General features: G+C 43.9%; 1 protein-coding gene and 1 non-coding gene across 2 annotated transcripts; one reads left to right on the forward strand and one right to left on the reverse strand.

Moving 5' to 3' along the window:
• Positions 1–1,540: 1,540 nt before the first annotated feature.
• Positions 1,541–12,635, reverse strand: prox3 (prospero homeobox 3). Its single transcript, XM_056442997.1, has 6 exons — positions 12,194–12,635; positions 7,314–9,164; positions 7,109–7,218; positions 6,077–6,189; positions 5,719–5,824; positions 1,541–3,590 (listed from the first exon to the last, which is right to left on the reverse strand). Coding segments are annotated over exons 1-6 (2,355 nt in total). The 5' UTR covers positions 12,195–12,635; the 3' UTR covers positions 1,541–3,416.
• On the forward strand, positions 4,575–4,648 carry trnai-aau (transfer RNA isoleucine (anticodon AAU)). The gene has a single exon. It is a non-coding gene; the product is annotated as a tRNA-Ile (tRNA).
• Positions 12,636–16,307: the final 3,672 nt, after the last annotated feature.

A 16,307-nucleotide genomic window follows, 5' to 3' on the forward strand; every position in this document is an offset into this window, starting at 1 on the left:
GCCAGGCTGAAATTGTGAAGGCCAAGACTGTTTGATTTCCAGTGTTTTTTCGTCTCTTCACTCGGCTTCTCTCTCAGTTCTCCGGTGCAGAAGAGACCGATCCTGCTCTCCTTCTGCTTCTCTCTCTCCATCCGCTGCCGCGGCTCTTGAGCTCCACCAGAGAGACGTGCCCGCTCATAAAAATGCGTATAAATCGTGTATTTGTCACACTGCTGGGTTGTGGAACTTCAACACTGGTTGTCATAAAGAGCCATTTTCTCCGGGTCAGGGACATGTTTCAACCGACAGACCACAGACCGATACACGCATGTCCGTGGGAAGCAGAAAAATTGGATGATGAATGGATGTTAATGTAAAAAAGACAAGCAGGTTCCCACTGTAAATCCTATAATCCACGATGATGATAGTGGAATATGTACTTTGTGTGTTTCATTGTCAGGTGGCTGCTAAGTGGGGCTGCAAACAGCACTGTATCCCCAATTGCTTAATCAACTTGTGACTTGTGTCACGTGACTATTAACTTCTGATCTATGGAGCAGTTTCTGTAAAATCCCCTTAGAAATACTAATCCCTGACACACATCCAAACCCACAGGGAATCTGTCCCAATAGTCCAGTTTTCCCCCAAAATGTAAAACCTTACTGCTCAAACAAAACAAGACATGTTGATGTGTTCTCTTCTTCTTCTTATAGTCACGTGAGACTCGTCATATAATGGAGAGAAGAAGAAAAAAGGTTCTCCAAGTCGAATAGAGCGAATGTGATTTACACGAATCTCCTGTCTGTCGTTACAAGCTTTAATCTGCATGTCAGTTCTGTGTCAGGCCCATGTGTGTTGGTCTGTGAGGCTTTTATAATAAAAGTGTGACGAACATTCTCGATGTGGTGCATTCCCAAATCCACGGCCGTGATCGATTTGTGCCAAGGGATGCCACAATAATATCCACAGAGGCCATTTTATTTGACAGCATCAGTACGCAGCCTGCTGACTGGTGTCACATAGCCATTACAGATCTGAATACTAACTCATAATTATATACCAGCGAGCAACAGCAAGTTGATAGTGATAATAAATCCACAAATTAACTTGGTTAGGGAACATTTGCACTCATGTTCTGTGTCTATTGTGACCAAGTGCAACTTCTGAAACAGTATGTTGAGCATCTCAAGCTTCAACCAGGTCCATGGGACAAGACCTGTTGTGCAGCTGGTTCGTCAAAAGACAGGAGCTTCCTCTGCAAGACGCCTGTGGTTTGGATGCATTGCATACCAGAAAGTGTGTGTGTGTGTGTGTGTGTCTGTGTGTGTGGTCTCAGGTGGCTAGACTTAGTCCAGGGCTGAGCCTCTTACAAAGCCATCATCCAAATATTAGTGTCAGCGAGAATGTGTGTACGTGTGTGTTTTAGTGTGGTAGTGTTGTTAGATTAAAGGCTTAAAGTATGATGGTATTAGTGTTGGGTAACACCAAAGAGAGAGAGAGAAGGCTTGTGTGTGTGTGTGTGTGTGCGTGCATGTGTGTGTGTGAATGCAGACATCACAACACAAGTCTGGTATCACTTTAATTTCACTGATAAGTTTAAACACACCAAATTCATCAAAGTCTGTCTGAGGCACAAACCTAAATTTATACAATATAAAAGACAAACCAATGAAAGCAACGAGAGAAAAAGGGATTACGATACAAAATGTAATGCAAATATAGGAAACATGCAGTTGAAAACACGTCACGAAGAGTTCACATACACGGCCTCTCACAGAGGTGTGATTAAAGACTTTATCTGGAGCCGTCGATCAACATCTTTTAGGGAAACCCAAGTTTCCTCCCTTGATATACAGAAGATGGAGTAAATGTTACTGCAATACCTTTTGGATACTAATGTCGATATTTACTAACTGTACAACCGTCATATTTAGCTTAGCGTCACATTAAAGGAATACAAAAACAGAAGTGAATATTTCGACGATAACAGTACGGCAAGGAAACCACAAAACATTAATTTTACTAGTTTGATTTCAATATATTGTCCCTCTTGGAAGAATTTTAATTACACTTTGATTACATTGTGCCATAATGTACAAAAAGTCATATAATAATTAAATATTGACCAAAGAGATGGATATACAGGCAAAAATAATCTACTGAGTGAAACCATTGCTCTGGTAGTTTAAAACAAGGGAAACTTCATGTTTTCAAACCGACAATTAACCAAAGAGTTACAATATCTTTCTTTTTTTTAACATTAACTGTGATTGGTCCTCACGTTTTCTTTAAAGATGTCCAAGCCTGATTTATTAAGTGAATTTATAGATATATGTATTTATTTCTTTAAACCTTTGGATGAATGCAAACATGACAAGCTTTCTGTTGGTAGAGAAAAAAAGAAGAAAGAAACCTCCTCACAGCCGGAGAAAACCTATTTAAAATGTAAAAGCTAACAAAAAAAGCTACTTCCAGAGAAGAAAAGCTCACACGCAAGAAAACAACAACCATTTCTATCAAACAATCGCATAAAGTTCTAAAAAAGTCTCTGATGTATAACCGTGAACACTGCCAGGGGGAGAGCGGCCTTGAAATGTTTTGGGGTGCGATAGCTGGGTGCCATTCGTGCAAGAGTGACTCATGATTGATTACTTTGCAATATTAAGGCCAGGACCAGGAAGCTGTGATTTAAAAGGTAAGCAACACTGTTGTCTGCTCACAAGTGGAAGGGATGATGAGGAAAATGGGGCGACTAATCAGATAAACTTATTTATGTGCTCAGGTGACGGGCTCTTTGCCGGATAGCATCTGAAAACATGTTATATATCGGATTATTATGGAATTGATCTATGCTTGGTAAACAGTGGCCAGCAGTACATTTGATTACTGTGTGTGTGTGTGTGTGTGAACAAGGGAATGCATCTTATATTCTCAAGTGAATGAGCGATGTGTAGCCATCTCACGGTAACACACTATACACAGCACGTATGCATATTTCCATGACACCGGTACTAAACACCGGTCCATTCTGTGGCTGCGGCGACCTCCCGACCGCTTCATCAAACCCGTGTGGCGGCACAGTCGGCTGGTGAAGAATGTTTGGAGAGGAAATTCCTGCTCCATCCTGTTTTAATTCAATAGCACGGTCACGTTCCTGGATAAGTGCAGTCACAACACTCTCACCACTGCACTGCTATACGTCCATTAGAGCATGTGTGTCCTCTCCTGCACACGAGGCAAAACTAAATAGATCTAAAATGCTCTTCTTTAAAAAAGAAATGAATGAATTATGAATAAACCGAATAGTAGAATTGAGCGGATTTCCTCACACCAGTTCTCAACGGTGTGGATTTGCACAGTTTGATAATGCTTTCGTAAAATGTGTGTACATGTGTGTACTTTTGTGTACATGTACCAGATGAAAGGGACTTCGTGTCTCAGCCAACAGGACAACCGGGCAGCCGGAAGGCATCTGGAACAGGACTGTCGAGCTTACAGATGATTTTATATATCCCTTTCTTCCAGCAGGGGTCGCTGTCTCTCGCAGTCCAAATGGCTGAGTAAAACTCCCTCAGGGCCATGTCTGATACCTCGATGAATCTCTCTGGTACCTGCAGACAGAAGTGTGAATGTCAAGGGGTAAAATACTTTATAAAATGGTTCGATATTTCCCGGATTCTCCTATTAACCCTTGTGTTGCCTTCGGGTCAATTTGACCCGATTCAATGTTTCACCCTCCTGTCGCCTTTATATTTACTAACATATTTTACCCTTGAGGTCAATATGACCCCAGCTATTAAAATCTCCAGAAAATTATTAGAATTAATATTGTTTTCCAAGTTTAAGTGTGAGGTACTTTATGTTTGTTTGTTGACTCCCGAAAGAACACCGACATTAAACATTGAATCGGGTCAAATTGACCCGAAGGCGAAAGGAGGGTTAAAGACACCACTTTCATTTTTTATCAGTACACGGAGTTTGGGGACGTTACCACGTGGTATTCTTTTGACCCTGACATTCATTCATACAGTTGCAAGAACAGCATCTGTGTGCAGACTGACACGAGTGACGCCTCTGTTCCACGAAGCGTCGCAGTCAGCCATGCATGTGCGAAAGCATGCACAATACCTGGGCCCCTATAGTGTTGATGGAGCGCGGGCATAATTAGGGTTATTAATGACACCTGCGCTCGTCCTGCTGTACGACACGCCAACATGTCTGCGCCCAGCTTGTGCGCGAGCCGAAGACTAATCAGCCAGTCAACTCAAAACACCTGCGAAGTGAAGTGAGCGGGGGTCTGTCACAGCTGCATTTGTTCAGTCTTCGTGAGCGGATTCAACTCGGTGAGCAGTACAGGGGGCGTTTAGCGGTTCAGTTTTGGCGTAGCCTCGACTTTGTGAAGTATATCAAGAATGTTACAAACTTTTTTTCTAATTTTTCCAGTGTTTAATTTATTCTAATAATTAAAAAAAAACTAAGGCTTCTTAAGACATACATTTAGTGCGCATTAATGGTATCTATTTATATATTGTAATATCTGTAATCAATTATAAATCATTAGGCAACCATAGACCATCTTAGGAGTTGGAAAACATGGCCGGTTAGCTCAGATGGTTAGAGCGTGGTGCTAATAACGCCAAGGTCGCGGGTTCGATACCCGTACTGGCCAACGATTTTAAATATTAATTAAGAAATGTGAGTCAAAGTGAATCATTTTGGAAAAGCAGACTTGTACATAAGAGCTATTGTCGTTAGTCGTTAGCCTAAGTCATTTATGTTGTTAAATGCTGAAAATACCGGACACTTATTTTTGACAAACTGAGGTTAAGAGAATATCCCTTAAAATATTTCTAACTAACTAATATTTTCTAACTATTGTGGACATGTTATTCATGATATTATTATTCCTGTACCATAATTATTCCCCCCTCTTATATTTCTCAATACGACTTCATCATCCAGAATTGCCCAGAAAAATGTCACATGGTAGCGATCAAACATGCAAGTGTGTTTCACCACGTAAAAAAGAAACCTTAAAAAATCATTCATACTGTATGAAACACTGATAAGACTCATAAATACCATCAGTAGAACAGAAATAAGAAGAAAATGCCATTCCTGCTTCTCCTTTTGCACATAGTGTACAGCCAAACATTAACAGGCGCATGCAACAGCAACTCCATTCTAACATTCTAAAAGACATACATATTTTAATTAATTTAAAGAAAAGTTAAGCTCTTATTATTGTGATTATTTAAGACTAATGACTACCAAAGCTTGGGAGAATGATTAAACACAACTTCAGTTTCCTTTGCATCCAATAAAAAGGAAAGAAATCGAGATGAATCCTCACAGTAGTTAGTTAAAAACAAAATAATAATTCAAGTGCAATAATCTGATTCCTACTATTTTCATCTTGTTGGTATTACAATCTTTAGCAAAGCATTCCCTGTCACCAACTATTTCCCACAGCTCTTATCTGACAGACAGGAGCACAAGTCATCGCTGCATTGGACAAACCAAGGCTAGTTTGAGATGTGCATCCAATTTGTCTATGCCGTTATACATAAAAGTGTAACCTTGGAGGGCTCTTATGTTTACAAAAAAATATGAAAGAAAACTCGGAGGCAATCAGACTCAAGGTATAATGAATAATTAGAAAGAAGAAGAAGAAAAAAGCACCGACGGCACTATGAGGTCTTAAAGCATCATAAACATGCTGCATACTGACACACTTACCTGGTAGACGTTACTTTTATTGTAGTGCATGTTCAGTATGCGGTACAGCTCTGTGTCACGGCCCACTCGCAGCTGATTCTCTCTGCCCAGACGAGGTGCACCCTCCCTGGATCACACAGGAAAACGTTATGAAATCCATCCAAGACATTTACTCTTATTAGTATTACAAAAAATATTTTCGACAATCCAAAGTGCTGTTTCCTATTTCCTCACAGTCCTGAGTTTGTGCAGTGCACAAACCAGTTATGTCAGCTTATGTCAAAAATGCAGTGGCCACGTGCACGCTCCTATAAAAGGAGAGTGAAACTCTGCAGCACAAAGGAGTTTAAAACGTGAAGCGGCGCCAACGCAAACCAACCGGGTGAGAGCCTCGCGGACAGCCTGACGTGCGAAGCGCTCCATCTGGATGTAGAAGAACTCTCTGAAGTTACTGAACCATTTAATCATCTGGGAGGTCACGCAGCGGTTAAACTAGACAGCGGACAGGAAGACAGCAGGACAGGATGTGAGCGCGTGTGGACAGCAGGCGAGCGGTGCTTATGAGATGAGTTCATTTCACACTAATAATCACATTGTAGATGGAGTTCAAACACAGCTTTAGTCGCTCATAGAAAGAGAGATTTTTTTTGGGGGGTGCTTCATAAAGCAGCGTGTTAATACTTAAATATTAATATATGAGAACAACTTTTCTTTCTTTGGATTGTACTGTATCAGGAATAAAAACAGTTAGCATGGTTTTTTCACAACAATAGAATTTTGCGTGTGCAATAATTGACTTATTATAAATAAATATCAATATCAGCAGACATTAAAACAGAAAATACGGTAAATATATATTTTTTAAAGCAACGTTTTTTGAAATATTTTGTGTATGTTTGATGTTTTCTTTCCAAATTTAAAGTATTGTTGTTATCAATTGTCTTTTAATATTTATACGGATTACATTTACAGTAAAGTTCTGTTAAAACATGACTACAGTTGCTGTTATTTTTAATAGTAAAGTAAAAATATCAATGTACTTCATTCATGGCAACATTTGAGTGAACGAGGTTGTATTAACAACCTGTTACCAAATTGCACTTTAAACTTTAATTTCACTACATTTCTGGGTTTAAATAGTATTTTTAATCGTAATTTAACTTCAGTTATTTCGCTGTAGCTTATTGTTACATTGCAGACGAGGATAATAAAAAGATTATCTTATAAAAAACGTTTTAAACCACTCACCAATATAGTGTGTGGGTTAAATATAATATATTCTCCCTCAGTATATTTTGGTTATAATATTATCTTTAATGACCACATTTTCTTTCAATGTAAATGTCACGTGTTAGAAGGTGAATATCACTTGATACGTATGAGAGGTTCTGCATCCGACGGGGACACACACCTTGACATCGGGGAAGTAAGTCTTGAGCGTATTGGAGCTGGGATAGCGCGCGTAGAAGAACAAGAGCTTGGCTTTCTTCAGGTGGCACGGAGACAAGCCCTCCTGGCTGTATATGTGAGGCCAGTTAAGGAGAAACACACACACACACACACACACACACACACACATATCCCTCCCTCTTTCCTCCCCCCTTGGTGACAAAAGGATATTCCCCCGGCAGTCAGGTAGAGCTCTCCTCCGTCCATCCCTCCTCCTCCTCTCATCCCTCCGTCTCCCCTCATCCCTCTCTCTCTGCCTCCGTGAGCGTGGCGCGCGAGGGAGGGGTCGAGGTGGCCGAGCAAGGGGAGCGGCGGGAAAGAGGGGTGAGCGGAGAACTCCAGGAAGGGGTCGGAGTTCAAATAGTCCTTGCGGGACGGATGGAGGTGGGGCAGCTGAGCGTGGTGAAGAGAGCGAGAGAAGAGCTGCTGCATGGAGTAGTGGAGAAGGGGGAGAGGGAGCGGGGGAGGGGGCGGAGGGGGGGGAGGCGCGGGGAAGGACGAGGAGGAAGAGGAGGAGGAGGAGGAGGACAGGTGGAAGGAGGAGGAGGAGAGGTCCTTGGGTTGCGACGCCGGAGGCAGGAGGTTGGGGTGAGAAAGAGGGGGAGGGCGAGGGAGGGACGGGTGATGAAGGGAGAGGTTCGGGTGAGAGGGATTCAGGTGAGCAGAGAGAGGCGGGCCGAACGGTGGGTGGGCTTTTCGGATGTCAGGTGACCTCTGGACGGCCAATGGCATCGCCAGGTCCGACGCTTCGGCGAGGCGAGGCTGCCCCGGAGGCGGGCCGCTCCCGTTGCTCCTCTTCTCCCTCTCTCCATCCTGCCGTCCCGTCTTTTCCTCCTTGCCCCGCGGTGTATCCTCCCCCCTTCCTCTCGTCAAGAGTCCCATCCACACTTCCCTCTCCCCGCCGCCGTCGTTCCCCGCGCCAGGCGGCAGGAAGGCGATGGCGGCGGGAGGAGAGGAGGGAGCGACGCCTGCCACCTCGGCGTAGAGGCGGAGCACCCGGTCGATGACCCGAGCCACGGCGCTGCCCAGCTCCACCTTCAGCGCCTGAGCAAACTTCTGCCCTCCCTCCTCGCCCTCGTCTTCTACCCCCCCGTGCCAGTCGCCCCTCGCCAGCCCGCCACAATCCAACCACAACCCCGCTCCCTCCATCACGCCCTCCAAGTGCAACCCTCCTCCTCCTTTTCCTCTCTCCATCCTCCCTCCCCTGTCTGTTTGCCTCTCCTCTCTCTGTTTGTGGAAGTTGTCAAAAGGGGAGACAGAAAGGAGGGAGAACGTTTCCTTTTCTATCTCTCCGCCGTCGATGTCCTCTTCATCATACAACCCTTCTGTGATGTCCTCCTCCTCCAACATCATTCCAGCGTCTCCTTCTCCTTCATCTTCTCCTCCTCCTCTGTTTCTGCACCTCATCTCCTTCTCCTCTTCTGCCATGTGCTTTTCCCCAAAAGCCCTCCACACCTTCTCCTGCAGGGCCTGCAGTCTCTCTCTGGCCTCCTCCAGTTGCTCTTTCAACTCCTCCCTCTCTCTTCTCTTCCCCTCCCTCCCTCCCTCGCGCCTCCTGCTTCCCACCTCAGCCTCTCCGTTTCTGGATCGGCTCTCCAGCTTCATTCTTTTCACTTTCAAGACGTCCTGGCTCCACTCGGCGGAGAGGGCGGCGTCGCCGTGCCTTTTCTTCACCCCCAGCACGCCGTCCTCTCCCTTCATCACTCCGTCCTCTCCTCCCTCCATCCTATGCTCCACCTGTCCGTCCCTCTCTCCTCTCTCTTCTTCTGAATCTCTGTCTTCCAGGTGTCTGTGTGTGCTCAAGTTGGCATTGAGCTGCCCTCCAATCCTCCTGGGGGCTCCACTGGGCTGGAGGAGGTGGTGGATGAGGGGGAATCCGGGGGGCCTGAAGGCTGGAGGAAGGCGCCCGGCGCCGGGCTGAGAATGACCTCCAGTGAGGTCTGAGGAGCTGTGAGTAGGAGCGAATGCGTGCATCTGGGCAGCTGAGTCATCGAAAAGATCCGTGGGGGAATCCATCACTGGAGAGACGGAGACGGACAGAGATGGACACAATTACAGATTTTGCATAAGAATATTTTTTTGCTGAAAAATACCAATACACTTTAGGCTCGGAGCATTTGTCACTATTTCAGATTTTTTAGAAAGCAAAATATCCATCTATGAATCCTAAAAGAAATAATCATAATTTGTAATAAATCACCACCACCGTTGATCTAGAATACAATGTATAATGATCTGCAGTCGTGAACATGAGCTCCACCTGAACAACATATCCTGCCTCTATATTAGTGCATGAGCAACGATAGCCGAACGATATATTAATAGTATGATGATCACAGGGGGCATTGTTTCTGCATTATGTTGTTTTGTTTTTAATACATTACTTCAGTAAAATAGATAGATAGATAGATAGATAGATAGATACCTTTTTCACCACTTTTCAATTGAACTGGGATTTAACACCTAAGTGCACGTAAGAACTTTATCTGTCAGATAGAAATAATGCCAAATACTGTTTCTGTTTGGCACTTGGTGGATAAATGGATGCCAATCACGAGCAAAACAGGTCAGCGGCCTATCACAGGCCGCAGCCACCTCCACTCGTCATAGCAACGAGCTGCGACGTCCTTTAGAGGGAGTTTAGCTTTCCAAATGGTCCAAACAGTTATTCAAAGGGTTGATATTCTCCCTCTGTGGCATCCTAACATGTCACAGGAGGAAGCAATGCAGTGCAGAAGTGACCGTGGAAGACAGAGAGGAAAAGGGTGCAATGCAAGTCAACCGACTTTGGGCCCGGGCTATGAGCTGGTGCTGCAGTGCAGGTTAACATCTGGATCACGATCTGTGTAACATACCAAACTATCTCTCCCGTTTCTCTCAGATCTGCCAACCTCATAAAAACACTGGTGACAAAATGGAGGGACACAACGGAGTGGGATAAGGACCTTGCAGAGGAGCACAATAATAAAATATCACTGACCATTTTTGCTCGTAAAATGTCTTTTTCCAAATAGCTGAAAACAAAGAGCTGAGTAGGTACTTCTGCGCGGCCGCCCTACAGGACCTGAACACGTTTGCAAAACAGAATAAAGAACGCTGGGCTAATGAACAACATCGCACTATTTCATCCAGATCAAAAACACACATCTACATTCCTTTTTTTCTCATAACCTCTCCTCTGTCCCGGAGCCCCGTTCCCCCTTTTCCTTCCTCTCTATTCCTCTCTCATCTGCTCTTCCTCTCCTCTCTGTTATCAGTGCAGGCAGCTTGTTAAGTACTGTTTGATCAGAGTGTTTACCGTCAAACACTCACATACACACACACACACACACACTCACACAAACCCACACACACACGAGGCTTGAGATCGGGCTGACAATGGTCAATGGTCCTTGGGGAGTGAAATAGAGTGAGAGTAGCATGTGTGTGTTTGTGTGTGCGTGTGTGTGTTTGTGTGCACACGCACAAGTGTGTGTGTGTGTGTGTGTGTGTGTGTGAACAGCAGTCCTACTTAGCATTGATAACACCGCTAATCCACTTCAGATGGATACACTACTGCTCACTGAACAGAAAGATGGATGGATGATAAATGGACAGATGTAAGGACAGACTAAAAGAGGTGGAGTAGGCAGACAAAATGTGAACACAGACCGTATGTAGCGTTTTAGGCTTTACTTGATTGTCAATGGTTAGAATTAAAGCTGATTACACCATGGATGAGAGGATGGATGGATTGATGGATCAATGGATGGATGGATGATAGATGGCTAGATAGTTAAATATATATATATATTTATTGATAAATAGATAGATAGGTAAATATGTATATATATGTATATATACATATTTACCTATATCTATTTATCAATAAATATATATATATATGTATAGATAGATAGATAGACCGGGACATAGGTCCTTTGGTGCAACATGAAGAGAATAATCCTCCTATAAATAGCTAAATATCAATTATTCAAATGCCCTGTCCTCTCTACTATAATACAGCCCAGATGGCAAACCAGCCAATGCGCTTATATCAGGGACAGATTAGCTTTGGAAAGCTGCATAAAATATGAACACTGAGCAATGAAAATGAAAGCTATTAACCACTAGATTAGATTTAGGAATGGTTCTGTTGGACTGCTGTAGCACTGGGAGACCTGAGCTCACGCTGAATAAAGCGCACACATCTCACAGGAGTCCATTAGTGTAAATAATGTACGTACGTTTAAATATGGGTGTATATGTTGATACTAGCATGTGTTAACACTTAGGAAACACATATATAGTCCAACAGGTTATCCGCCTTTGTCTCAAATAGTAGCCTAACCCTACTGCATTCAAGGAGTTGAAATAAATTATAATTCCGTAGTAGGTCTGTGTGTTGAACAGTTTACAGTTTTCAATCAATTTAAATAGTAGCATTAACATTATTTGTGTCAGTTGTTTTCATATGTATTTGTCTGGGTTTACTCAGGTTAAATGACTTTGTTATAAAACAAATTTTAATGTCCACAAATTTTGCCAGGTCTTAATCATGTTTCATCTATCTATCTATCTATCTATTTATCTATGTATCTATCTAGTTATATATCTATCTATCCAGTTATATATCTATTTAGTTATCTATCTATCGTTATCTATCTATCTAGTTATCTATCTATATCTATATATCTATTGATCTATTTATCTATCCATTTAACTATCCATATACACTGGGGGAAATAACGTTACTTTGAATAATTAATATAATGTTTGAAGCCTCCGCGTGGCAACATCTGCCGGCTCTGCCACGCGAGAGGAATCCGCTTTGACCATCCAGACGCACGAGCTGTCAGTTTATCCGCGTGTATGTGCGCGCGCGCGCGCCCGTATTGCGTCCTGTGACTAATTGGCAGCGATGGACTAATGTCGCAGTATGAAAGGAAACAACAATAAACAAACAGAGAGAGCAGCAGAGAGGCTCGTCCCTCACATTCAGCGTGGCACATGTCAAACAATGTTGTTGAAGTTAAACACAAATAATAATTTTTAAAAATGGACTCACTTTCACTGTCACAGAGAAGAGCTCCAGCGGTGTCCGTTCCCCAGCACCCCCCCACCCCCCGAAGCGTTCCACTCCAGCGGCCGCTCCTACGCGCTCTGCCTCGGTCCGCCGTCTCCCGCTGGCACCCGGCGGGCCTCGGACATCGGTGCGGGCAGAAATGAACCAGCGAGTTTCCGGCTTTTTCCTGTTCCCCTCTGCTCTTTATTTGTCCTTTGTTCCGCAACTCTCTCAGTTCTATACTCTCACTCACCAGCCGCCTCCTCTTTACTCTACAGTTGTGTCACTGTGCAGGTTTTTTTGGGTTTAGTTTTTTGTTGTTGTGTGCCCTCCCTCGCCGATCCATCATATATCTGTGGCTGGCATCATCCTCACGCGCCGCTCCCGCTGTGGAGTGGCGCGCGGTGGGCGGGCGGCCGGGGGCTCGAGAGCTGGCCACTTGACGGTCCGGTCCCTCCCATGTTGGCATGACCCCCAGTACGTGCACGCACACACACACACACACACACACACACACACACACACACACACACACACACACACACACACACACACACACACACACGATGCTGCGGTTTAAATGGTCAGAAGTAACGTTAACTGATTTCAAATGAATGGCATGAACTTTTTTTCATTTTTTTATAATTCACGACAGCAACAGCTTGTTGCAAATGGAACCTCCACAGACGGGGAGCTGAAGAGCATCCAGAGTCTGGAATGCTGCAGGTACAACAGAGGAGTCACTGATTATTTTGTTTTTTTCACCATATTCTCGTGCTACACAGTAGGCTACAGATTACTGTGAAAGTCAGACATTCATTTACAGTTTTATCTCATCACAGGAATGTTCTTTGAAAGCGACACAGAGGGGTATCCGCTTTTTGAATTCCCACTCTTTCAGAACTGAGGTGACAGGTCAAATCTAATAAATGTTGCCTACACGGTAGACCACATTGGATACAAAAAAGCTATATGTAAACAAAAAATATACAATTGTATTTACATTTTTGTTTTTTAAATGTTGGAAAAGGAACATTTGGTGAATTTAGAAGTGCCAAGATGATGTTGCATTACATTGAAATATTTCAAAAATTTTGAAATATAACCAGAACGTTGGAGTCGAGCTCTTGATCTCTGAAAGTAAACAGCATCTATGGCCGACTGAGACGTGAGAGTAAACAGGTCAGAGAGGTAACAGGGGGAAATAACCTGTTCGGCACATTCAGGTGCAGCACATATTTTGTAATTTTTTTTATTGAAGTCTCATCTGAACTACCTGGAATGATTTACCTCAGCCTTGTTGCTTTGAGATATTTAGTTTCCCAAAAAATCTACAGCTGTTGCCTGACCTTGGGCAGCAATCTGTTACCTGTTGCTGTGAATGTTCCCCGTCTACGCCATGCAGCCTCCAAACTGAGACCAGGTCCAGTTTATATCTTTGTGTTGCTCAGCTTTACCTCTTATTATCTCTTTCTGAGAATTATTCATATCGTCATCCCCTACAATTCGCTCCCTCTTGCGCTCTCTGTCCGTCTCATCTAATTTCTGTCTTTTCCGACTTCTGATTAAAAATCTGGTTAGGCACTGACTGAAAGGTCGCAGTTGTTATGGAAACGAGGCTGGTAACAAAAGCCGGACACACGGGTACAGAGGGAGGGGGTGTGGGCTAGGTAGGTACGGAGAGAAATAGAGAGAGATGTGTCTGAATAAACATGCAGAGAAGAGGAGAGGGTAGGAAAGTGAGTATACGGTCTGAATAAATAAAAACATATGCAGAGGGAAAGGGGGGGGGGGGGGGTGACGGCAAGGTCATGCAATGATGGCTCCACCTGCAATAATAAATAACAAAAGATAATACTAGGTTTTTGTCATTCTGGGAAGCAGATGTGTGTGTGTGTGTGTGTGTGTGTGTGTGTGTGTGTGTGTGTGTTGGACTGGGAGAATGCAATTGATAGATAATACATGGATCTGCTGCACAGGATAGAGAATACTAAAAAGCACAAATTGTTCAGAGAAAAGTCTCCAAAAAGCCTGAAATTGTGCGTGAGAGTGCGTGTGCGGTAACTTCATCTCTCTCTGGACTCATATTATGTTAACCACTTAGACCAACATCAAACACTCTCAAACACACACACACACACACATTTCAGTGCAAGCATGACGGTGCCAGCCATATAAATAGGACGTCCCAGAGCGAGAAACATAAAGAGAAAGGGTCTGACAGAGAGGGGGGGGGGGGATTAGACATTCAAAAGGGAGACAGCAAGGGGTGAGAAAAGGGATGGGGGAAGAGCAGAGTGAAAAACTAAGAGAAATAGAGAGGGCAAGAACAGGAGGGGGCGAGGACAGATAGATATTAAAGGATCAATAGACGGCATAAAGTGTGTGTTCATTGATTTAGGTACAGGGAGAGAGTGATGGGGTGAGAGAGAGAGAGGGAATTAGAGGGAGAGGGAACGAGAGGATAGAAAAAGCGGGGAGCAGAGAGGAGTGGGAAGAGGGGGAGGAAGGGAGAGAGAGTAAGCCATGAGAAAGAGGAAGCAGCAAACAAGTCGGAGCAAAACCATAAAGCGGGGGACGACGTGAGGAAGAGGGGCCTAATTAAAGCTGATCAATCAATATATTCATATGCACACTGGTCACAGGCCTGTGTGTGTGTGGAAGGGTCAAACTCACACACACAGTTATCAACAATTCTGCAGCTCCGCCCAGCTCTCAACGGTCTCCTACATGATGTTCCCATGTCTGTTTCACGGGAAACACATTTTCTGAAAATGAAAATAAATAACAATAAAAACAAAAAATTGTAAACACTGCAAAACTACTTAAAATGAGTCCCGTGAGACACAAACAGCAGTTTGGTGTCCCGGTGAAGCTCTCTGTACGCAGACGTCCGTGGACTCAAGACGTTTGACTAAAAAAAAACACGCAGCACCGACAATGCAACTTCCTCTTTATGTGTTTTTCTTTGTGGACCACCCTCGATAACTAGTATACATACATATTCTTTAGGGACCCAACCTGAATTACGTCATCATTTAATCACGTTTGAGCAAAATCGAAGCAGCAGAGGTATGAAATATCCTCACGTACAGTGCATAGGCCATGCTGTAGAAACTCATTGGAGCCTACATTTCCCACAATGCAACTCAACACACACTTCTTGCCCCCCAAAAGCCTTCGTATTTCAAACATCTCAGCCAAAGTTTAACAATGCATGTTTTCTGTAAAAAGTGATATAGTCAAAATAACCTGATGACCTCACTTTGGAGAGCTGAGCCACAGATGACATGTACAGTATATAACTGTATAGGTTGTAGTACTCTGCTGGATCTCCCTTTATTTATTAATCCACACTTTATTAATGGCGTTTAATCAATTGGGATGATTTCGGTGATGACCAGGCATGAAGTGACCGACACGCCGAGAGACAGACAACATGTGTCAAGACTGACGGTAACAGAGAGAGAGAGACAGGTTGGGACAGAGCAGGGGGGTGAGACAGATGGACAGACAGGCAAAAAGAGAATGAATGAGTGTGTGTGTGTGTGTGTGTGTGTGTGTGTGTGTGTGTGAGGGAGATGGGAGTGCGAGAGAGAGAGACAGAAGTGTATTCAAATAGCTCAGGGCAAGGTGACACAGAGAAACGAACGGACAGAGAGGGATAACAAGCTCATAGAGGGGGGATTGTGTGTGTTAGTGTGTGTGTGTGTGTGTGTGTGTGTGTGTGTGTGTGTGTGTGTGTGTGTTTTATAGTTAGAGAATGAGAGAGAAAGGAAGAGATAGAGGGGGCGGAACGGTAAAGGGAAAGAGGAAGTTGAGGGAACAAAAACAAAAACAGGGCGAGAGTGTGTGTGAGTGTGTGTGTGTGTGTGTGTGAGTGAGTGTGTGTGTGTGTGTGTGTGTGTGTGGACAGCCAAAGGTGTCAGAGTGTGCTGTTAAGCTTAATGATGACCATGTAGGTCATAACGGTGTGTGTCTCAAAGCCATGACTGTATGCCTGTGTGCATCCATGAGTGTGAGAATGTGTGTACGTTTGTGTGCGTTTGTTTTTGTGCGTGTGCAAATAGAAACTCGACACACGTATGTAAAGTGGGTCTCCTAGCATGCGTTTTAA

This window comes from Pseudoliparis swirei, chromosome 21 (genome assembly GCF_029220125.1).
Source record: "Pseudoliparis swirei isolate HS2019 ecotype Mariana Trench chromosome 21, NWPU_hadal_v1, whole genome shotgun sequence".
Taxonomy (NCBI): Eukaryota; Metazoa; Chordata; class Actinopteri; order Perciformes; family Liparidae; genus Pseudoliparis; species Pseudoliparis swirei.

Excerpts from the sequence above, each read along its gene's own strand:
- prox3 (XM_056442997.1), bottom strand. Across the intron at positions 6,190-7,108 it reads CTTACTTCCCCGATGTCAAG|TTTAACCGCTGCGTGACCTC; the intron begins GTGTGTGTCCCC and ends TCCGCTGTCTAG. Across the intron at positions 3,591-5,718 it reads ATAAAAGTAACGTCTACCAG|GTACCAGAGAGATTCATCGA; the intron begins GTAAGTGTGTCA and ends TTCTGTCTGCAG.